The sequence below is a fragment of the Sinocyclocheilus rhinocerous genome, unplaced genomic scaffold (assembly GCF_001515625.1).
Source record: "Sinocyclocheilus rhinocerous isolate Xijiao unplaced genomic scaffold, SAMN03320098_v1.1 scaffold1334, whole genome shotgun sequence".
NCBI lineage: Eukaryota > Metazoa > Chordata > Actinopteri > Cypriniformes > Cyprinidae > Sinocyclocheilus > Sinocyclocheilus rhinocerous.
The window spans coordinates 1,008,616-1,032,903 of NW_015626864.1; the positions used below are offsets into that span (position 1 = coordinate 1,008,616).

The following is a 24,288-nucleotide window of genomic DNA, read 5'->3' on the forward strand; positions in this document are numbered from 1 at the left end:
TAGGGATGTTCATTTTAACCGGTTAACCGTTTTTTTTTTTTGTAATTTATCAAAATATTTAAAAAGGTTTGCTGCATGGTTGAAATACGCTATGCGTATAAAAAAAATTGCTTTTTTTAGATGAAAAAAAATAAATAACATAAGTCGCATTTTATTATTTCATTCAGAAATAGGCCTAATGCCGACACGAAATGTTTACAAACATTATAATAAACACTGTAAACATAGCTAGGCTATTTTAGTTCCCCTCACTCCACAACAAAGCCTTTTAATTAACAGTATTTAGAAAAGAACAAGAGTTAAAAATATAAGAAGCTATAGCTAAACGACAAGCCAAAACGGATTCATTTAGGCTAAAACGAAACTGAAACCAACGCTGCGTCTCTCATTCGACACAAAATCAAACGTTTCCGTATTCGCGATGTATTTGAATGCCAAAATATTATTTATTATGTAGCCTACTTCACTCGCTTTTGTAAAATAAGCCTAAAGAAAAATAGGATGCCGCTTTCTGCTGTCTGGTTTCCTTTCACGCAGCTCAAAAATAAACAAACTCTGCATACTAGGCTACTTGTTGCACAGTTTTTCTTTCATTTTCTTAATTTATTATTTAAGTAAAAATATATTTCTCGTATAGGCCTATTTATCGTTATATATATATATATAGGCCTTTATAGTTTACAGTATCCGAATGTTTACAGACAATCATAGTTATAGGTTTTTCTTTTTTCCTCAGCACTACTGCTAATTATTACTGATGACATCATAGACAGTGGCAGCATTAATATGCTGCATTCACACTAATGCACAGATCTATTTCGACATATCATATGTTTTGCCCTGTTCTGAAAACATAACTATGTTTACATCAATTTCGTATCATAAAAGTATTCGGAGATGCAAGTGCGTTTAACCGCAGCCGTGAGCTTCAGGACAAAAAACACAAAGTGCACGTGAAAGTCTGTCAGTGCGGGAGTTTCGTGCATCTAATACTCGTGTTTTGCTTCCCTCTACCATTTTAAGCTAGTGTGACAAACGCGTATGCGAATGACATCAGTAGGCTATAATTGATTATGGTCTATTATTGCATCGATGCATCGTAGACACAATTACGAGAACACCCCTAGAAAATATTCACATAGAAGTTTTATGTACAAATAAGTATGCATGCATGATAAGTTAGAGTACACACTAATTTGTTTCAAGAGAACTGTGGCTTTTAAACTTATATTTCAGCTAGTCGGCAAGTCTCAATTTTGAAGTTGAAGCACTAAAATAACCAAAACTAAAACGAATAAATAAAAATTAATAAATACTATATTTAAAAAAATAGTTTATATATATATATATTTAAAAAAAATGATACTAAAATAACACTGATACAGATATTGTAGTTCTAACCTGGCTCTCTAGCTGCAGGTTTTTAAGTTTGACCTCTTTGAGTTCAGCTTGACCCTGAGCCTCTCGCAGTCTCAGACTCATCAGTTTGTCCTGTAGCTCATTCAACGCATTCTTTTTAGGAGACTCCTTCCAATGGCCTCCTCCTCCACGAGACATATGATGCTGTGATAGAAAATGACATTTGCAAAGAATTAGATTTGTGGACCAGTAGAGGGTCCAACAAAGTATCTTGCCGCATAAAGGACTTTTCTAGATCCATTTTTGATCCATACTTTTTTTTACGAATGCCACAACAATTGAGTTCAGTAGGGTTGTATAGAGATTCTGCACCTGCCAGCAGTGGTTGAGATCAGTAACGGCCTCTTGCATCTCTCTGAAGGAGCGCAGAGTCTCCTGCTCTCTCAGTTTCACCAGCTTCAGCTCATCCTGCAGCTGAGCTACATTGATTTCATCAGGCAGAGTGTTGTTCCTCTACAGCACACAGACAATATTCCGTTAAGTACTATACTTCAGCATCATTTAGTAAAAGCTTTGATAGAATATAGTTTTCTACTAGTCATTTGTAAATAATAGTTTCACTTATCATTTGTATGTGCACAAGGCGTATGAGCCGTATCATCACCACTGATCCAATCATCACCATTGAGGCAAAAACCTTCATTTCATACATTAACATTTTTATTGAAGAGTCAAAGACACACATGCACACACCTTTTCCAGATCGAGCACTTTGTCCTGCATTTCTTTCAGAGCACCGAGTAGTTCTGCCTCCTGTAGACGAGACTGTTCCAACTGAGTCTGCAGCCCACTCACAAACTCCTCTGTATACTGCAGACAGAGAGACAAAATGGATTGAAACACTGATGACTGCAGAGGAGGCTATAATGGCTGCCATTATATCACATTAATTTATGGCTAACAGATGGCTAACACACACAAGAATAGACGCAATGATTTTAATACTGTACAAACTGTATTTTCTATCCACTTACCCTACCCCTAAACCTACCCCTCATAGAAAACTTTCTGCTATTAGAATAAAATAAAAATAAAAAAGTATTTGATTTGTAAGCTTATTTCCTCATGGAGAACAATACAATTTTGGTATATTTGGTCCCCATAATGTAGGAGACCATAGGGTCTTTTATAACAGCCCTAACATGTGTTCCAACAACTTGAAAAAGAGATCATCCTTGGGAGAAATTCTGAAAACCAATCTATCAATCAGAAGTAACTGTTGCTATAAATAAAACAAGAACCATGCCATAAGAGCTCAGCAGTGTCCTCCTGTACCTGTGTAGCATTGTAAAAGCTTAAAATTGTAAATGACATAATCAAGAATGCCTTCCTTCCATCTCAAACTACTTGTTTTTTTGTATATATTTGAATATTTCGCTATAAATTTAAGTAAAATGCATTTTATACTTAAAATTAATGACCAGAAGTCAATCGTTTCATATTGCACAGGCAAACACATCATTCGCAACATGGGAGGTTTAATGGGAAGTGTAGTTCATCATCTAATAAAAGACATTAAAGTATACAGTCTTGTTGTAATGTTCATCTTGCAGATGATTTGTTTAATTTATGGATGGGAAATCAATGGGAAATGCTGAGAATCCTGGAGAAGTAAGTGGTCCCTGTTGCGCTCTATTCTATATTTTGTGCCAATGTTGCTTGGTACCCATTAAGAGTATATAGATTGACTAATGAACTCTATTTTGTGGAAGAATTTCTATTATGATTGTTAGCATAAAAAATTTATTAACTTATTGATACATTGTGCCTAAAAACAGCCCTTACCATGGTAAAATTACTGTAACACAGTAATTAAACTATTCAATTACTGTAACAAAGTAGGCCTCAAGACCGTTACATCATAAAATAACAATTTCAGTCTCTTTTGCATTTCCAAAGAATTTTAAGTTTATGTATGACTCAACCAGTCATTTTGTAAGTGCCTACTCAACAGATGTGATTCTGGAAATTTATTTTGTTAATTTTAGCAATATCTATCACTGAAGCAGCAGTGTTGATGTGACTGTGCTTCTGCTGTGTACTGTGTGCATATACTGTGGCCTACCAGAGGGGGCTGTGGCCTGCCCTGGAGACTTGTGTGAACACTAGTTCCCACGGACTTTTACTTGTTTTTCTTAACCTCCCTCCATGCTTTCCAGTCACTTCATCATACCCGTATTACTCAGATGTTTCAATCACAGACACTCTCGGTCATTCTACTTCTTGTGTACCTGAAAAGTGTTAGCAGAAGGACTGGACTTTTAACTAAAAACCAAACGCTTTCCATTCCAGTTAGCAAAGCACAGTGGAAATGAACCTTTCACAAGAGAAAACAAGCACTGTCAGAGATCCAGACTCTACTTATGACATGTCACTGAATGCTTAATTTAAAATGAAATTGTATAGGTCATTATATATATATATATATATGTATGTATGTGTGTGTGTGTGTGTGTTAAATAACATTTTATATCAATAAACAATACACCGACCCCCTTTGCTCCAGATAATGAAACCAGATTCATCAGATTTAGGTCGAATGAGCAGCATAAATACTCACCTTATACATACTAAATCCCTGTCAAATCTAAACTGGAGAGTGTTTTTTTTTTACAGGAAATATAATATATAAATGAACAACTCTGCAAAACTGTTCAATAATTGGTATAAAAGAAGTGATTTCAATGATGAGCACATGCAGATTTTTGTGAAAGAGAACTGAATGCTGTGTTCTCACATTGTCTGAAGTGTGTGCACACAGAAAACCGTGTGAGTACCAAATTGAGTTTTCTTCTGCCTCTTCTTGTGCTTGAATGGTTTAAAATCACTTGAATGTTTGAAATTAGCAAGACATAGAACCACAGGCATCAGTTTATGATGGTTAAACTTTGCAACTAATCCGTGAATCACATGCGTGCCGAACCGTGGGGCCTGGTCAGTATGGATGACAGATCAACTACGAGGTACAAGCAACACAAATATGGAACATAAGAAAAAAATAGCTAACAAAAAGGTTAGCTGTTAGTTGCACATGATACTCTAGTTCTGTTGACATCAGCACCGCTATGGGACAGTGGTCAATTATGAGTTTAACACAGGAAAATACTTATGACCAGATAGTGTTGCTCTGAGTGTGAAACGTCACGGGGTCACAGCTCACACTCAACATGACACACACCACACCCCAACATCTTCTCACACATGCCATTCACACCTAAACGAAAAAACGAAAATTCCGAAATATATAAATGCTTTAGCATCCATTCTTTTAACTTTTGAGGATGATGAAAGAATTTAAATTCTAATGATGGGTTCAAACAGTCAACTTGATGCAAACAGTCATTTTCATAAATCTTACCAGAAAATAATCTCTGACCTGTCAGTGACCCAGTTCAGGGTAATTCTGCCATGCGAAAGCAGATCTTTTGACTAAGAACAGCCTGCAGCCATGTGTACAGCGAACATAATGATTGTTCAAAAAATAAAAACATGTTTATATGACATGTGACTTTGCTCAGTTTTCTTGTAAACTGCATGATCTCACACTGCAACTTCATAAAAGAGAGAATATTTCCTCATAATCAACTGCTTTATTACTTTTTAATTTAACAGTAGGTACCTTCAAGGGATGTGATTGTTGTGTCTGTTTCACACTGCACACATAAGCAGTGATAAAGCTAACTGGGAGAACAGGCTGGCTTTGCAGTACTTTCACACTGACAGTATTTCAGAGCTTACTGGGTTACTACATTGACTATTTCATTAAATAACAGCCATAAATTATGAAATGGTTAATGTAAAATGAGGTAAACGGATTAAATCATCTACATTCAATCAGACTTGCTGAACAGAAAGTGCTCTTGGTGTGTCTTTTGGGCTTTGTGCCACATGCTCCACATGCAATGGCAGACTTTTTTTTCAAATGATGGGTGAGCAGTTCACTCCAGTCATTTAAGGTAGTTTCATAAAAACCTATATTTAAAAAAAGATGTAATAAAAAGGTCTGCATAGCATTTTATCAATATTTCCTGCTGAGGTCAGCTGAGTGCAGCAAAAATAGTCTCAGCACTGAAATTCAACTTGTAGCTATTCATCTGCTGTTACCTTGTGTTGCTGAAGTTCACGAATGGTGTCCTGTGCCTTTTCCAGACTCTCACTGGCTGTGTAACACTGCTGCCGAACCACAGCCAGTTCACGCTTAATAACATAGTTCTCCTCTGCCTCCTGGGCTCGAGTCACCTGACCCTGAGAGAAGAGAAATGGAGTACGTTTCTTCTTGGGAGATCTGTCACTTAACTTGCAGTTAAGGGGAGATAAGTATGGCATTCCAACCAGTATGGCATTCCAATCAAAGAAACGAGAAGGGTTACATGCAATGATACCTCTGCATCATAAAACCAAAGAAGAAATCTGATCAATTCTAGAATCAAAAGAATCCCACTGAATTTTGGAATTGGATGAATTACATGATAAAATCTGAAAATGCCATTGGACCTAATACAGAACCCTGATGCACACCTATGCTTCCACATCCCACATGCAAGGCTAAACTGCCGGTAGAGAGTGTCAGGGTTAACTTTCATTTGGAATGTCTCTTAGACATTGTTATAGCCATGTAGACAAATGAGGTGTCAAGGGAGTGATGAGAAACACAGAAAAACAAATAACCACTTTTCATGCAACAGGCCCATTCTCTGAACTGTGTGGAGGAGGCAGCACAGAGGCAGGAAAAAGAGTGGATTACAGTAAGAATCACGGAAGGTTGAAGAGAAGAAGCGTATGATTGAGCAAAGAGAGGAGGAAAGGCAGGAGGGATTAGTGAGCAGCTGGCTTGACAGTACTGTACCTGAATCAACCTGTCTGCTAATGCAGCACTCTCCTACAACACCACAAGAGAAAAAGGAGGAAAAAAGGAAAGAAAGAACACAGAGAGAAGAAAGAAAAGGTTGAAAATATGGACAGAAAAAACAAGGAAAAAAGGAAGGAAACAATGGATAAGGAAAAAAGACACACATGAAGAGAAGAAAAGGGAATATTTTTAAAAGTTTCATTAGGACAAAATTAAGTGGTGAAGAATTGTAAAAGTGTAAAACATAAAAGTGAGTATTACAGATTGAGTGTGTTTGTGGTGAAAATTGTGGGGAAGTAATTTCAACAGAGAAAGGCAGAGAAAAAGATGAGATGAGACTTCAAACATTTTACCATCAGGATAGAGGCAATACAGCTAAGCCTGTGTAAAGATCTATATGATCTAAAATTTTACATTACTCACATAATAAAGATATTTACACTGTTTACTCAAACACAAACTAATCAGGGCTATTTTAGGTTCATGCATATTGGTTAGAAGAAACCATCTCACTTTTTCCAGTGTCTCAATCCTCTGCTTCAGTAGTCTATTTTCTGTACGTAGTCTCTGTTAAAATGAAAAGAAAAAAATATTTGAAATATATTTTTTATTTAAAAAGCAAATTATTTAAAATTAAAAAAAAAATTGACTAAAGAGAAAGTTGTTTTACTTTAAAATCGTATATTATTTTATTTAAGCTTCATTTTATTTACCAAAAATGTTGAATACTTTAATATTAAATGTAGTAAATGTTGGAGAAATACCTTCTTTACAGAATATTTATGTATAAATCAAACCCAAATGGGGCATTTAACAACAACAAAAGTACATAATTATATTTTTTGTATAGTAAAATTTAATCCTTAATGAAGCTCAAGCGAAATATCATTGGATAAAAAAGTAATTTGTGTGCGGACAAACAAAATGTACATGTTAGTCACCAAACTAGCTGAACCAAGTCTAGGTTTTAAACAATATATGTACCATTGTATCTAAATACACATATACAGACCTTAATTTCAATCTGTTCCTCCATTTCTTTGTTCTTGATAGTGGTATACTCCTTTTCTAACCTGTGGATGAAAAGGCAACAACTGAATCTAGACAAAAACCAAACTTTCTTTCATTTATTGTGAATCTCCCTTTGATTTTTACTCACAGATCACTCATTTACATTCTCAGATCACTCACTTTTTCATTCTCTTGGGATTGTATTTGACTTGATAAGCCCGCAGGATCAGCTTATCTGGGCAGCTATCAAACTGATGCGGAATCACCTTCTGAAAGTGCTGTGGTGAGATTGTTAAACAAACATCAGATTAAGTATTGCCGTTGTTTATGTTGTTACATGTATAATACATTGATGTACATAGCAGAGATGATTTTCCCTGTGACCTGTGACATTCCCTCCATGTCTAGCTGTATGAGGTCTGTCTGGTTGTACTGCAATATCGCTATTCCAATTCGGAATATGATCTCCAAACCCTGAGAAAACAACACACAGTATTCATACAATCGCAGACTTAACAACTACAACAAATGCTCATGCTCTAGTATTTTCATGTCTCTATTAAAGGGGTCATATGATGCTGCTAAAAAGAACATTATTTTGTGTATTTGGTGTAATGAAATGTGGTTATGCGGTTTAAGGTTCAAAAAACACATTATTTTCCACATACTGTACATTATTGTGTCTCCTCTATGCCCCGCCTTTTTGAAACGCGTCGATTTTTACAAAACTAATCGGTCTGAAAAGCGAGGTGTGCTCTGATTAGCCAGCTATCCAGTGCGTTATGATTGGCCGAATACCTCAAGCGTGAAACGGAAATGTTACGCCCCTCACAATGCTTATATATCATGGTGGGGACTTTCCATTTACTTTACTCTTTCCACAATATTGACTTTACCCTTTTTACTTTAGAATTTTAGATTTTTATTATAGTACACTAAAATGTTTACTTTGAGTGACTTTCAGTTTGATTAGGACACAGTGCAACCCTACAACAACCATTTTTCCTTTTGAGTTTTTCAGATGTTGCCAACTTCGGGGAACATTTTGTCCATAAAGTATACAGCTAAGTCAGTAACACACAAAGTCTTGTGTCCATACCTCATACATAAAGATGTCAAAAATACGTGTAGCTATTGGCAGGGGTAGGAAGGTGAGAAACAGAGTGAGAAACCAGGATGAGGCATACATAGATGTATGGAAACTCTGAGAACGGAAATGAACGTTCAGCTCCGGCAACTGCTCCTGATCACAGAGATGAAAACATGATATAAGTAAAAAAAAAAAAAGTACAGTGAAAGACATTAGATAAAATACTTCTGAGAAGAAACAAATGGGCTGCCTCTTAACTGTCTATGCACTATAAATCTGTTGCCTCCTTGTGGACAAACATGGCATTACTCCAGACATCTTGGCATGCAGTATAAAATATATAATAAAAGAGAAATCACTTCTCTGTCTAAATCAGTGGAAAAAACGATAACTAAGACTTGAATCATGTTCGCCTCTTAAGCGAATCATATATTGGCCCCTATATAGGTGACAGTAAAGATATTTATAATGCTACAAAAAACGATTTCAAATGAATACTGTTCTTAATAATTTTACACACACAAATATTAAGCAGCACAACTGTTTTCAACATGCATAATAACAAGAAATATTTCTTGAGCACCAAAACAGCATATTAGAATGATTTTTTTTTAAGGATCATGTGACACTGAAGACTGGAGTAATGCCTCAACAACAAGAACAAGTAGTCTATTTTTCTTTTTCCTTGAACGCTCCCTCAACATTATATGTACAGTTATATTAGTCTAGATTCTATAAAATATTTTTTCTTACCTGTAGCAAGTGTTCAAACTGGTAGATGCACAGACCCAGTTCAGCCATGCTGGGTTTAAACAACTCTCTGAGCCTGTACTCCTGCATTAGTCTGACAAACACACAGAAAGCCTCCTCCTCCGGCATCTACAAACACACAATGAATGATGCATTTGGTTTATGCAAAGTTTGACTCACAGACATTTCTTTACATTACTTTAGTTCATAATAATAAGCAAAACACAAAAGCAAACCTGCATAAGTAGCAATCCTACAATGAAGGCACTGCCCTGACAATAACCAACTTCACGATCCACAAGAGAATATGCCTGTGAGACCAAGAAATATATATGCAAGTTAAAGTTATAGTTAAAAAAAAAAAAAAACTTTTTTTGAAGACTGAAGTAATGGCTTCTGAAAATTCAGCTTTGCCATCACAAGAATAAATGACATTTTAAAATATATTCAAATAGTAAACAGTTGTTTTAAATTATAATTATACAATATTACTGTATTTCTTGTCCTTTTCCTGTTCTGTATTATTCCCTGGCCACTTCTGACTTTGATTGTATTGAAAACATTGGCGTCCACATTCTGCTAAATTTCTTCTTTTTATCTACTGAAGGAAGAAAGTTGTGCAGGTTTGGAATGACATATGAGTAAATTATGACCATTTTCTTTTTTGGGGTGAACTATCTCTTACATTTTTTGTTTTGTTTCGTTTTTTGTAATCAGTGTGATAATTACTTTTTGTAAATTTTTAAATTTTTGTTCAATAAGCTACCACTCGCTCTTTCTTTCATTTGCTCTACCGTGTCTCCACTTTATCTGATCTGCTCTCTTTCTTTCGCAGCCCATTTTCTGTCTTTCTCACCTTCATGACATTAAACAGAACTTCCTGTCCCAGGCTGTCCTGGCCTTTGAAGAAGTCATGTTCTGGATATGTGCGGGCAATATCTCTGCGTATGAGTTTCTCACAGGGTGAGGACATCTTTAATAGTTCAGAGTACTGATTCTTTACTGGCATGTCAGTGGCATTACATAATAACTGCCAAACGATTGCTCGGAAATGATGAGGAATGCCTTTCCTTAATAGCTCCTGCAGATAGAGAGAGGGTAAGGCAGAAAATAAAGAGATGAATGTACAAGTTTCAGATCCTTTTGTCTAGTGTCTATGATGTGGGTTAACACATTGTCATTCAGATTCTGAAAGAAAAAAGGACCAATCAATCACCTTCAGAAGTTTGTCTTTCTTTCGTCTCCACTCGTCCCACTCATTGACAATCCGTCCCCACAGGATCCAAGTGTCTTCTTCCAGATGGGACAGGTTAGAAGATGCGGATGAGCTTGACACCAGAGAGGAGCCACTATTCCTCCGAGATCCACTCATTGAGCGCATGGATTTGGAATCTGCTTCTAGCAACCTGAATGCAACACAATAGATGGAGATCATGATGGTGCAGCCTAGTGGCTAAAAATCTGGGTTGCTACCCAAAAGGAAGTGGGTACAAATTCTGTCAGGGAGGTTAAACCTATACTATTGTTCAAAGGTTCAGAGTCAGTAAGATTGTTTTCAAAGAAATCAAGTTATATTCAGCAAAAATTCAGCTTTGCATCACTGGAATGAAGTAAAAAAAAAAAAAAAAAAAAGTGCACAGTAATTGAATACAGGTTTGACACATTGTATGCTAAATTCATCATCAGTTCTTATGATCATGTAACAGGCCATTTTGTAAACTAATACAAAATTGGAATGATGTACCAAACGTCTTAACACTTAATCTCTTTTTACTTTATGGCAGAAACACTGATATTGTGAGGAGGACTGATATATACAAATAAATAAAATTGCATTTGTTCTTTTTATTTCTTCAATCTTCACACGTCTAGCTTGCGAAGGCTCATTCTGCTAAAAGAGTCTCTGAAAGAAAAAGAAAAACTTTAATGTTATAAAAGGATTAAAAAATATTCCTGAGGAAACAAAACTTTAATGGTCAACAACAGTTTTTTTTTTTTAAATATGCTCGCGAACAACTTGACTACCTTCTCAAGAGTCTTTGCAACTTTACAGATCTTCTTTATGCACCAAGAGCTTGTAACACTCTAAAGAGAAAGGAAAAATTTAAATCGCATCATATGACCCCTTTGATAGGACTTATACATCTCCTGCATAAATTATCACCACTGTGTCCTTGAATTTACTTGAGTCAAGAGAACTTGTCTAAATGCAAATTCGCAATTACTGCAATTACACTGAGCATTGGTGGTGATTAGGATCAAGAACATGGGCTTTTAGGGTACAATCTGCAGGATGAGTTAACAACAACAAATAACTTAAATCAAATTTTTTTCATTTTCTAAAGAAAACTGCCGCACTGTCACTTTGCTTGAACTGAGGTGCTATGGCGATCTGTCATGGCCCATTAAATAGCATCAAAACGTTCATTATTTTAACATTGTTAGAATTTTTTTAAATAACATTTTTTTATAAAATTAACATAATATGAAAGCTGAGACTTTGTTTCATCTCAAAGGACCACACATCAACTGAAAACAGCCTAGACTAAAAGAACAATTCTTGGGATTTAAGAATCGATATTGGTTCATCAAAATGAGAATCGATTAAAATGGAGTAATCCATATATTTTTAACCCAGCACTAGTTGCTAGGTGGTTGCAATGTCAAAAGAGCCCACCACAAAGCCTCTGATATTCTGGCCTCTAGATATAGCTTGGGTCCCTCCTTCAAATGTAAGAGCATGGTCACATTAGCGTGATTTTGGTCAAATTCCACAACAAAAACAATCTATTGTCCACTGTCAACAGTGTAGAGATATATAAAGCACAGCTCACGCAGAAGTCACTTTCAAACCATGCAGCATTCTGTTGATCAACACAGCGAATTCATGTGAAAAACTTTAACTTGACGCAAAATCTGCACGGGGAAATGTTGCACCCTTACACCGAGTCCTAACACGCGATGTGACACTTCAACGTGTGATAAAAGGAATCTTTTCCATGTTAATCGAAGTTTTTGTCCTAACCAGCAGTTTCTATTTCGGCGACGTCACGGCTGGAACAACAACATACAAACTATGACAGAGATAATCTCAGGTACCGATTGTGTGCTTTATTCAATGTTAATAGTGTCTAATGTGAGTTTGATTATCATTTTGCGTGACTTTATAGCTATACTGAACGCGACAATAGATCGTTTACCTCAGATTTTGAAAATAAATTAAAGCAAACATGTAGGTTAAGACTCTGCGAACCAACAATTGTATTCCATAACAAAGATGGGATCAGTCCCACAGAATTTACTTTTAATCATGTTAAAAAGGTTTAATATTAGATGATTAGATGATAAACATGTTCATTTCGCTGGGTGTGCACTGTGCTTCTGAACGGCTGATATTTGAGTCATTCTGTTGCGTTGTCATGTCGTGTCTGGTGTGGACATGCTGTTACACAGAATTTCCAATTGCACTGATTGCTATTGAAATGACTGGATTTAGCTTGCGAAATTTCATCAAGCTACGGTATATGTGACCTTTAGTGCATGAGATATTTTTCTCTGTTATATTGCCTAGTAGGCAAACATAAATGCACATGTAAAGCCCCGTTCACACCAAGAACGATAACTATAAAGATAACTATAAAGATAACTATATTAGCGTCCACACCAGCGAACGATATCGTCTGTTTATTCTAAGCGCACGCGCGTCTGCCGCTTTAAATTTTTGAGCTCATTACAGCAGGATGGATTCTGATTGGCTCTCAATTTTTTATCATTCATCAGCTGGAGAAAAATCGTTTTGAAAGTGATTCCAACGATATCGGTCCTCTGTATCGTTATCGTTATAGTTGTGGTGTGAACTATGCTATTCTTCAATATTATCATTCATCAGCTGGAGAAAAATCGTTTTGAAAGTGATTCCAACGATATCGTTTCTCTTTGTCTTTATCGTTATAGTTGTGGTGTGGACTCTGCTATTCTTTAATATTGAGAACGATTTTTATAACTATATCTTTATCGTTATCGTCCTTGGTGTGAACGGGCCTTAAGTCTGATCACTCCTAAAGTATGTCAAATGTCATGTCCATAGCACACACTGTGTGGGACACAAAGTTTGTTCAAATTCCTAGTCAAGTATGAGTAATAGTAAGTGATGGCTGCCTTGGCATAGACCACCAAACACAATACAAATGCTTCTTTATACACATCTGTTGACGCTAACACCGCTTGAATTCAACATACTGTATTTCAGGCAGACTATATCGGCTGAATAATAGTGTAATATAATAATAATAACAATGTTTTGTGAAATCTCAAGGAATCCTGGCGATCTGTCTGACAAAAGCACAGAGAATTTTTAAACAAATTTCTACGACCGCAGCTACTGTCCTCTTAAATGGCCCATTAAAGTTCTACATTCAGCATAGTAACTGTTGTTATTGTAGTTGCCAGGTAACCACCACAACTGATTAATAGCGAAAGCTTGTTACATATCAGCTGTTACAGGAAGAGGAGACTAACTGTTAGAGTTTGCCACTCACAGGTCAAATGATAAACCACACACATAGCTTTCGGTCTCAAGCATGCATTGTGTTCCCTTTGTTGAGGCGTTGCTAGAGTGATGTCAAGTATCAAAACACAACACACACTATGTGTATATCTGCATGACATATGCATATAGTGCGTTGCACTTTAATACTCGCTTGACATTTGCTCTGTGAAATTACCCATTTGCTCACCCTGATGTTGTTTCAAATACTCACATGTTGTTTCCACACAGGTTTGGAACCTTTTTTTTTTCTTCCATTGAAGGCAAAATGTGATTAATAAAAAGTATCCTGGCCACTCCTTTGTAATATATGAGTAATAAGTGAATGAGAACTGGGTCTATCAAGCTCTGAAATTACAAAAAAGTACATAAAGAAAAGTCTATACTCATGATATTCTTTTGAAGTCATATGATAGCTTTGTGTGATAAACTTTAAAAAAAAAAAAAAAAAATTTTAGGCTGGCATTCTTCCTTTTCAGTGAGCTGTTAACCGCTGAGACCAGACCATTGAGTTAATGAGTTTAACCCGAGAACCGGATAAATCAGATTTATGAACAAAAAATTAAGAATGGATCTGAGTGAATGGATTATCAAAGAATAACAAATGTAAAGCAGGTCGGCACCAAGAGTCCTGGCTCGCTGACCTTTCCCGATCCTGTTCCCCCTCCTATCGAAATAAAGGCAAAAAAATTAACTCTTTAAATGTAAAAAAATGTAACGCAGGGAATTTATTCTAACCTTTGGTTGTTGATTGGATGGAGGCAGATCTGAATGTGAGCTTGTGAATGTGATTGTAAAAAAGGGGCGAAGTTAAAGTGGGCTCAATTATTTCAGAAGTCCGGCATACGTCACCAGAGATGAGTCTGTTGTTTGACCGGTAGATTGAGTTATGACATTTTGATTAAAAATTATGAGGTCAAAATTTTGACATTTTGGTACGTGACATTCTGGTCCTCATTCAATTTCATTATATAGAAAAAAGAGCAGCCAGGATATTCATAAAGAAAGAAAGTCATGCAATTTGAAAAAACATGAGAGTGGGAAAACAATGGCACGTTTTTCATTTTTGGGTGAACTCTATCTTTAAAGGGATATTTCACCAAACAACGAAAATTTTGTCATCATTTTCTCACCCTCATGTTGTTCTAAACCTGCATGAGTTTTTTTTTTCTTCTGTGGAACATAAAATAATTTTTTTTTGAAGAATGCTGGTAATCAAACAGTTTCAATCATTGACTTCCATTGTATGGACAAAAAAATACTGGCAAAACGTTTGCACGTACACTGCTCTTGTTTTACCTGTTCTGTTCCTCCAGTTTGGCCAGAAGCTCAAGCTCATCTGGACTGAGGTTCTCGGAGTCCGCCGGGGAAGCTGCTGGGGCAGAGAGCGCAGCATCATGGGAACTGGAATCTGGACTGAGCACTGGGCTGCCAGCTAAAGGAGGGTCAGTCTCCAGACCAGGAGGCGAGTTGAGGTCCTCCAGCTGAACAGAACCTGCCATCCCTCCCTCTCTCTCTGGGCTGCTGCTAGGGCTTGACATGACAGAGGAACTCAGGACAGGAAAAGTCAAGCAGTGACGTGGGGACGTGGAAGGATACTACAGGGGTCTTGGCGCCGTGGAAGTAGACAGGCCTCCTTGAAGACGTGTATATCAGGACTGGGTTAATCTGTGGAAATGAGGGAAGTGAGATTATGTATTGTAGGGCTGCATAATTAATTGAAAAATGAATAGTTTTCTATTATATGGCTGCTGTGATTAACTAATTAATCAGTTAATGATTATAATGAGAGGGCTCTAGTACTGTCTAGTATTGTGACGGCTGTCACAGAGACAAGTTGTTATTTCTCAGGGAACCTACAGTATTTCGGTCTCAAGCTCTCGTCTTTCAAATTCTGTCAATTTTATCATGAAAATTAAACTATAAATACCATTTTGACCTATAAATAAATACCGCTTTAATGTGGTGTGACAGAGTATCTGCCTCAGCTCAAGCAGCAGTCTGGAGCAAACGTAAACCAATCATCTCTTAGCACGAAATAAACAACCACAGAAAGTAGGGATGCACTGAATTTTCGGCAGCCGAAAATAGAAAAACGGCCGAAAATGCGAGCCGAAAATATAGGCTACATATAATAATAATAAATATGGCGCGCCGCGTCGTGCCCCGCCCCGCAGTGTTCAGCGCGCATGTTTCACTCTACTCGTCACTGCGCGGTTTGACGCTCCGCTCAATATTCCGCTCTATGAATGTGCGTTCCGCTCCTGTACCGCTCATGCTCACCGGAAAAGCAAAGTCCGCTCAAATAACGCGCTGACAGGACATTTCTATGCAGTATACTTGTTCCTGTTTGCAGTAGCACTACTGTGCTGTAACATGGTGTAGGCTAGTTCAGCTGTACTGGGCAACGCTGGTAAAATGATCCTACCTTCAGTGACGCTATGCTCTGCTCATATGCTCTAATAACAGGTTAATAGCTTTGTAGGACTATACATTATTTGGATAATTAGTCCAAAAAAAAACAAACAACAACAACTACTTATATGTTATATCTGATTCTGTTAGTGAATAAAAATAATATATTGATATTTAATATTGGTAACACTTTACAATAAGGTTCCATTAGTTAATGTTAGTTAATGTATTAACTAACACGAATGAACAATGAACAATACATTTATTACAGTATTTATTAATCTTTTTAAATGTTAGTTAATGAGAATATAGTTCACTGTTAGTTCATGTTAATTCAGAGTGCATTAACTGTTAACAAGCACAACTTGATTTTAATAATGCATTAGTAAATGTTGAAATTAACATGAATTAAGATTAATAAATGCTGAAGAACTGTTGTTCATTCTTAGTTCGTTAACTAAAGTAGTTAACTAATGTTAACTAATGAACCTTATTGTAAAGTGTTACCAATATTAATATAAATTCTGTCCAGTTTTATTGTGTTACTTTCAGTAAAAGTGTGGTTATTTTATTGGCTTGTGTTTTTTTAAATTCAGTATCATTAAAATTGAGTTACATTTAAAAAGTCTTACAAAATTACTTTATATAATTTCATAAAATAATAAATAATCATTATAAAGCATTTTCGGTTTTCGGCCACGTGCATCCAGACTTTTCGGTTTCGGCCCAGAATTTTCATTTCGGTGCATCCCTAACAGAAAGTTGAATGATACAATGATACTTACTGAAGTGTTTTAAACACGGAACAACACTTGTAAACAACAACTGTTACTTGTGTAAGTAAAATTAACACGTACCTAAGAATAAATAATACAAGTCCATTTCCAATTATATTCGGCACTAGTCGCTGTTGGGCTGAATTTATGTTGGACATTTATGCTCATGCAAATTTTACATTTGTATTAATAATAAATAACTTAATTCGTGAAACTTTATTTTTTTATGTTGGGAATATTTTTATTTGTAAAAAGTATTTTTAAGAAAACATGAATAAAACGTAGAACAATTAATGGCAGATGATATGGTTATTATTTATTGGCAAGTTAACCAAAGGATTAATCAACTAATCAGAAAATAATGGATAGACTTACCAGGGGAAAATAATGCTTAAATTAATCAAATAATGTGAAAAAAAATAGTCAATAGAAAAAATAATCATTAGTAACAGCCCTAAAATTGCAGCCTTTGCCATTTGATAATCACAATTTTGGTTTTATATACTACAATAGGCTCAAAATATCAAACATGTTTGAGTTCCTCTGACGGATGGAATAATAGTCTGAAGTTAAAAAACAAACAAACAAACAAAAACTAAGTCTGTGATCATCATACACTAGAAAATCTGTCAATTCCAATTGCCTAAAATCCGCAGACTGGGTCTGACTTTGGCAACTACAGTGACACATCCAGACAGCAAATTGGGGCAAAAATCTGGCCAAAAGTTGTTTAGCGTATATTCCAGTCTCACAACTATGCCACCTTATACTCTCATAAAAGGGAGATGACGTGCAAAGCAAGCCTGTGACGCTGTTTGAATACAACCAAGAAGAAAAATGACTGGACAGCATACGTGAACTGGGTAAATATTTTGTACAGTGTTACAACAAGCTATCTCTGCATCCTACAACAAAGAAACCACAGACACAAACGGAGCAGCTAAGCCACAACCAAAGCCATTAAAGAGAGAGAGAGAGAGAGAGAGAGAGAGAGAGAGGGAGGGAATGTTGCATCATATTTAGAGTATAGAGTAATAGACGGATGACAGAGAAATACACAAACACTCACGCGTTCATACACACATTACTAAATTTCTAAAGACAGATAAATGTGGTGTTTTCTCATGAGAACATTAGAATTCAGAGCTTGGTAAGCCCTGTTTAGGTTTGGAATAGAAAGCTCATTTTGTTTTTACGTGCCATTTAGGGGCAGGCTTATCTAAACCATAACAGACCATAAAAGAATAATAGACTGACGGGGAAAAAAAAATAAATAATGCTGTGACAGTTATACAGAAACCAATGGAATAGCAGAAAATGTGTATATACTGAAAAAATACTGATCTTTTGACAGACAGCTCTTATTGTGGACCTTGTTAACCTTTTACCAAGTGCCTAAAAAAACTCAGAATTCACTACCGTTCAAAAGTTTGGGGTTGGTAGGATTTTTTATTTTTTTTAAATGCTTTTAAAGCCTCATGCTCAGGAAGGCTGCCTTACTTTAATCAGTAAACAGTGAATCAGTAATATTGTGAAATATTATTATAATTTAAAATAAGTGTATTTTAATATATTTTAAAATGCAATATATTTCTGTGATGGCAAAGCTGATTTTTCCTTTTTACAGCCATTCTTCCATTCTTCAGTGTCACATGATCCTTCAGAAATAATTCTAATATGCTGATTTGCTGCTCAAGAAACATTTCTTATTATTAATGTTGAAAACAGTTGTGCTGCTTAATAGTTCTTGTGGAAACCGTGATAGCCTAAACTTTTTCAGGATTTCAGTAAAGAACAGCATTTATTTGAAACAGAAATCTTTTGTAAAATTATAAATGTCTTTACTGTCACTTTAATCAATTTAGTGTGTCCTTTCTGAATAAAAGTATTACTGTCTTTCTATATATAAAAAATAAATAATAATAAAAAAAATCTTATAAACCCCCAAATTTTTTAACGGTAGTGTGTCTTTTAAAATGATGCCACTAAGCAGCCAAACAGTGATTATTTCATTTTCACCAGCACTAATATCAGACCAATACCTTGCAGTTTTGAACTTAATATGCATCAGAAAGTCATAAGACGTCTATCCCTAGTGAAAAAGAAATATTCTAAAATATATTTTAAATACATTTATTTCATGCTAAGTATAGTGCAAATAAGTTCACATATTTATGTGCTTAAAGGGATAGTTCACCCCAAAAAAAAATTAGCCCATGATTTACTCACCCAAATATTTATAAAAAGAATATTTTTTCACTAACGCATTGTTTCGCTTCAGAAGGCCTTTATTAACACCCCGGAGCCGTGTGGTGTAGTTTTATGATGGATGGATGCAGTTTTTTTGGCTTCAAAAACAGGGGCACCATTCACTGCCATTATACAACTTGGACGAGCCAGGACAATTTTAAATATAACTGCGATTGTGTTCGTCTGAAAGACTAATGTCAGATACGCCTAGGATACCCTGAGGGTGAGTAAATCATGGGCTAATTTTCATTTTTGGGTGAACTATCCCTTTAATTATTGTTTTTATATCAGTAAGTCTCGAGCAACATCTCAGTAAATATGTTAATAGATTTCAACTATAATTAGTATGAAATAAATGTTTTTTAAATATATTACTTTATATATATATACTACTTTAATATATTTTTTTACTAGGGGTTATTGGTAAAAAAACAAACCATACTCGCCACCCTCGGTTCACATTTGTACCGCAATTAATCTCAGTTCTAACACAGCCAAACTGCTAGATGTCGACCGCAGGGACAAAGTGCAGAACAATCTCCACATGTACTGTACACATTTGGAGAAGCAGCAACGGTGTTTAGTGGAATTTTCTTTTAAATTTAGTTGTCACGTCATGTTGTTATATGATCTAACATATACAGTATTATAAAGTTTTTGGATATGTTTTTTAAATATATTACTTTATATATATATATACTACTTTAATATATTTTTTTACTAGGGGTTATTGGTAAAAAAACAAACCATACTCGCCACCCTCGGTTCACATTTGTACCGCAATTAATCTCAGTTCTAACACAGCCAAACTGCTAGATGTCGACCGCAGGGACAAAGTGCAGAACAATCTCCACATGTACTGTACACATTTGGAGAAGCAGCAACGGTGTTTAGTGGAATTTTCTTTTAAATTTAGTTGTCACGTCATGTTGTTATATGATCTAACATATACAGTATTATAAAGTTTTTGGATCTCTAAATTAATTTATGGTACATGGCTATAATTTAATTTACTCAACATTATGTAATAATGTTTGTTTCTGTTTCATAAACAGTTAACAGTAAACTAATCACAGTTAAATTTAAAAGAATTCACCATGTGCTTGCATGATAAAACGCAACAGAAAGAAGTGCAATGATATTTATGCATTATATATATATATAATAAGTTAAATATATAAGTATATTTTTTATTTATATGTTTATTTGGTAAAAAAAAAAAGTTTAAGTGTTCGTTAACAAATAATAGAGTATTCTTGTTGAAATTTCTCTACACTTTAAAGGTGTGGTTCACTGTTTTTTTCTAGGCTTGATTGTGTTTATGGGGTGCAGTCTAACATGTGTTAATGCTTCGTTTTTAAAAAAAAACGCATTCTTTTTCACATAATTTACCTTTACCTACGTGCTGATCATTTCCTTCTTTTATGAAGCCCCTCCCTCAGAAATAGGCGATGGGCTCTGATTGGTTAGCTAGCCCAGTGTGTTGTGATTGGCTCAACCGTCTTTAGTGCGCGTCTAAATGTCCCGCCCCTCACCTCAGCGGCATGTCCTCCAGTTGTATTGTAAACAACGGCGTCGTTAATATCGCTTATCAGTTTGAGCCCGATTGAGAAGCAGAAGATATTACTGAAGAGGATCGTGCAGAACCTGTGCAAGCACGGCTTTTAATGGTAGGCCTATGTTTTTTGTTTGTTGTTGTCTCATACGTTTAGATACGCTGTTATTTGTAAATGCTACTGCTTATGTAATTTTAAAAGACGATATCTCCGTTTGCATTGAACTTTCAGCTTCGTAACTTTGCAGATATTGTTTATGCTCAAACAGCAACATTACACACTAACTAACGTTAAGTGCTCCGGTTGTATTGTAAACAATGGCTCTTTAATATCGCTTATCAGTTTGAGCCCGATTGAGAAGCGGAGGATCAGATTATTATTGAAGAGGATCGTGCAGAACCTTTGCAAGCACGGCTTTTAATGGTAGGCCTAAGATTTTTGTTTGTTGTTGTCTCATACTTTTAGATACGCTGTTATCTTTTAATATACGGTTTTATCCTGATTAAAGCTTTAATACAGTACGGCAACTGCACGCGCGTCCATGTATAACGCTTCTCATAACTATAGTATGTGAAAATAAGTGTATTCACTGAGCTGATGATCTGAGAGAGAGAGAGAGAGAGAGAGAGAGATGCAGAGCGTGTGCAGAGCAGGGCGACGCGAGGAACAGTATTAAGAACCGCTGCTTTAGAACATTGATTTTGAAGCTTGTGAATCCATTAGAATCGTTAGAAGACAGAATCGCTATTCATATATGAATAGATTTTTACGTGCACCTCTAGTTTTCTCTTCCTCTTCTCTAAAGAAGCGCAGCATGGCCTCGCCCCCTTTGTTGCCTTTTCCAGAGGGCGGGGTTTATCTGGGTTTGTTACGTCATGAACCCGAGAAGTAACTCGTTGTAGTCCCTACCAGCCGTTTTTGTAGGCATTAAACTGCCAGAATTTTAAACCACGATATCCCTTTTTGCATTGAACTTTCAGTTTCGTAACTTTGCAGATATTGTTTATGCTCAAACAGCAACATTACACGCTAACTAACATTAAAAAAGTGAAATCACAATGAACCACCCCTTTAAGAATACTCGCACATCCCCCACCGAACCGTACCGAAACCGTGACCCCAAAAGCCCAATACATGCCGAACTGTGAAAAACTTGAACCGTTACACCCCTATTCAATGCAGTCTATGGGCTGACACTACTATGCCTACAGTTTGATTCCTACACATACTGATTAACAAAAAAAAAACTGTATACCTTGAATGCACTGTAAGTCACTTTGGATAAACGTCGGCCAATAGCATAAATGTAAATGTAATATGCAAATGTACAAAACATGCCACAAGCATATGACATCTCCCTTTAACACACACACACATTAAACCGCTCATTCTTCCATTTTTGCAGAATGCAATAGAAACAGAAAGATAACCCACAGCTCAAAATAAAGTACAAGATGAAACCTTTTTAAACAAAGTAAACACACACTGTGGACAATGGCAGCATTCATATCAGAGGAGCAGACCAATCAAAAGAACCATTAACAAGCGCATGAATCCAATCCACCCCGACCAAGAAAACACACACACACACACACACACTCTCATCTCCAGTGCGATCACAACCGAACACAACAGCAACGTCCTGAACCTATAGCCTAATCTCTGTGTAAGGCAGCGGGAATGGAGAGACAGTCAAAAAACATTCTGAAAATGACCTTTAATAAAATTGAGGCAAGATCTTCATCCATATCAGAATAGTTTATTGCCATCGTCATTATTATGAATTTTTTTTTTTTTTGTATTTAGCATTTGTTTTCATTTCAAATCTGAAGTGTTCTTTTTTTGGATGATAAAATGACAAAAACTGATGTGTCTTACTGTTGATTTTCCTTTTGCAGGGTTTCTGCAGGATTTTTAAGCTCAAATTTAAGACTTTTTAAGACCTTTTTTTAAGAACTGCACAAATAAAATTAAAAATATATGAACGGGGTAGGGCAATGTCTATAGTAACATATTAAATTGTAAAATGACTGTAAAAAGCATGATTATTCTTCTTATCTATCCACCAGTTCACATTTACAGCTCCGTGTTTTTGCAGGGTAAAAACATGGGTCGACTTTCACATTGGTCTGAACAAAAACAACCCCAATACTGTGTTCCTGCAATACCAGAGGCTGCAGTTTCAGGACTGCATTTGTAGGACCGCATTTCTACTAGGACCCTATTTTTTTGTGACATCGTCATCTAGCCAATTCTATTCCAACAGAAGAGACCTGATTCAAACATCAAACAAACAGATGCAAAGACTAGATCCATGGAAACTATTCATTTTTTATATTTCCATCTTATTTTTGATGTAAGAGCTGGCGTGAACTTGAGTGCGTGAGGTGATGTCAGCAATCTCCATTTAGCCTATTTAGCTGCGCAAAAAAGTTCACTGTGCTGCTGTGTGTGTGCTTGTATTCAAATTATTTTACATTTATTAATGTACTAATAAACACACTAATTTGTACCACAATTGTTTTACCGTTTACTGCACTTAAGTGGGTCAGACATCAGACGTGAAGTGCTGCGCTGCGGTTAATGAACAAGTCTCGCAAAGACACAAGTCTTTCTTTCTAAGAAAACTATACAAAATGAAATAAATTAAGTTAACTATTTCAAGAGGGTTATCAACGGGTATGTTTAGGGTTAGGAGTTGGTTTGGACAATAATTAAGTGTATACAAATAAACAACTACATAATTCCTTAAAAATAATAATATACAGAATTGAATAGCAAGTGCTATAGAATAGTATGAGCTGCTAATATATGCAATAAAAAACAAACAAAAAAAACTGGCCTATAGTGTCCTAGAAATGCGGTCCTGAATAAAACAGGGTTATTGAAAATGCACATTCATTCTCTGCCAGCAGGAGGCGCTTTTGGAACGGCAGAAATAGAACTGTTTCCCCGGTAACAGCAGAACACAAAGCAGCACGGCACCGGACTGTGAAACGCGCAGCGCTCGTGTTTATTTAATAAAATCATAGCCTTTTGAAGTTTAATCGTCACATTAAGCCATATCGCAATTCTGGTCTTTCTGTCCCCAGATTTAAGACCTCCTGAAACCATAATTAAGACTTTCTTGTACAATTTAAGACTTTTTAAGGCTTTAAATTTGTTACAACTAGGGCTGGGCGATATAGCTAAAAAATGTATCAACAATATAATTTTTCATATCGTTCGGTATCGATAATTATTGACATTTTTTTAAAAGTTTTACAAGAGCAATATAATTTTTTTTTTACATTTAACCATTGTATTTTTCAATTAACTCAATTTATTGAGACAAACAACAATTTTTTTTGTTTTAACAGTCAAACACAAAATAAAAATTAAACAAATATCTCATTTCTAATGTTTTATATTCAGATTAAATAGGTTAAACTTTTGGCTTGTTTCCCGAGGCCACAGGAGGGCGCAATGAGCAAAATAATGCAGCACATTAAATTGTCAACGCAAGGAAATAACAGTCTATAAAAAACCGTGCATTACGTCTAAATTAACTAATATAACTTAAATATAATTTCGTAAATTGCATAAACAATTATGAACAAAACAGCATCATGTATTTATGCATTGCT

General features: G+C 35.7%; 1 protein-coding gene across 4 annotated transcripts in view; it reads right to left on the reverse strand.

Annotated features, from left to right (window-relative positions):
* The window catches only part of LOC107718810 (EVI5-like protein), a 40,057-nt gene that overhangs the window by 11,858 nt on the left and 3,911 nt on the right, over window positions 1-24,288 (reverse strand). For 3 of the 4 annotated variants that reach the window (XM_016526045.1, XM_016526053.1, XM_016526036.1), the window contains exons 2-16: window positions 14,965-15,333; window positions 10,336-10,525; window positions 9,976-10,200; window positions 9,356-9,430; window positions 9,123-9,248; window positions 8,379-8,522; window positions 7,664-7,753; window positions 7,460-7,557; window positions 7,281-7,341; window positions 6,782-6,835; window positions 6,266-6,298; window positions 5,524-5,664; window positions 2,113-2,229; window positions 1,732-1,872; window positions 1,402-1,563 (exon numbers count right to left, since the gene is read on the reverse strand). In XM_016526045.1, the coding sequence (XP_016381531.1) occupies window positions 1,402-1,563; window positions 1,732-1,872; window positions 2,113-2,229; window positions 5,524-5,664; window positions 6,266-6,298; window positions 6,782-6,835; window positions 7,281-7,341; window positions 7,460-7,557; window positions 7,664-7,753; window positions 8,379-8,522; window positions 9,123-9,248; window positions 9,356-9,430; window positions 9,976-10,200; window positions 10,336-10,525; window positions 14,965-15,206 (1,899 nt within the window). In that variant the 5' untranslated portion in view covers window positions 15,207-15,333. The remainder of the gene's footprint in view (window positions 1-1,401; window positions 1,564-1,731; window positions 1,873-2,112; window positions 2,230-5,523; window positions 5,665-6,265; window positions 6,299-6,781; window positions 6,836-7,280; window positions 7,342-7,459; window positions 7,558-7,663; window positions 7,754-8,378; window positions 8,523-9,122; window positions 9,249-9,355; window positions 9,431-9,975; window positions 10,201-10,335; window positions 10,526-14,964; window positions 15,334-24,288) is intronic. The other variant, XM_016526058.1, reaches the window with a different exon arrangement.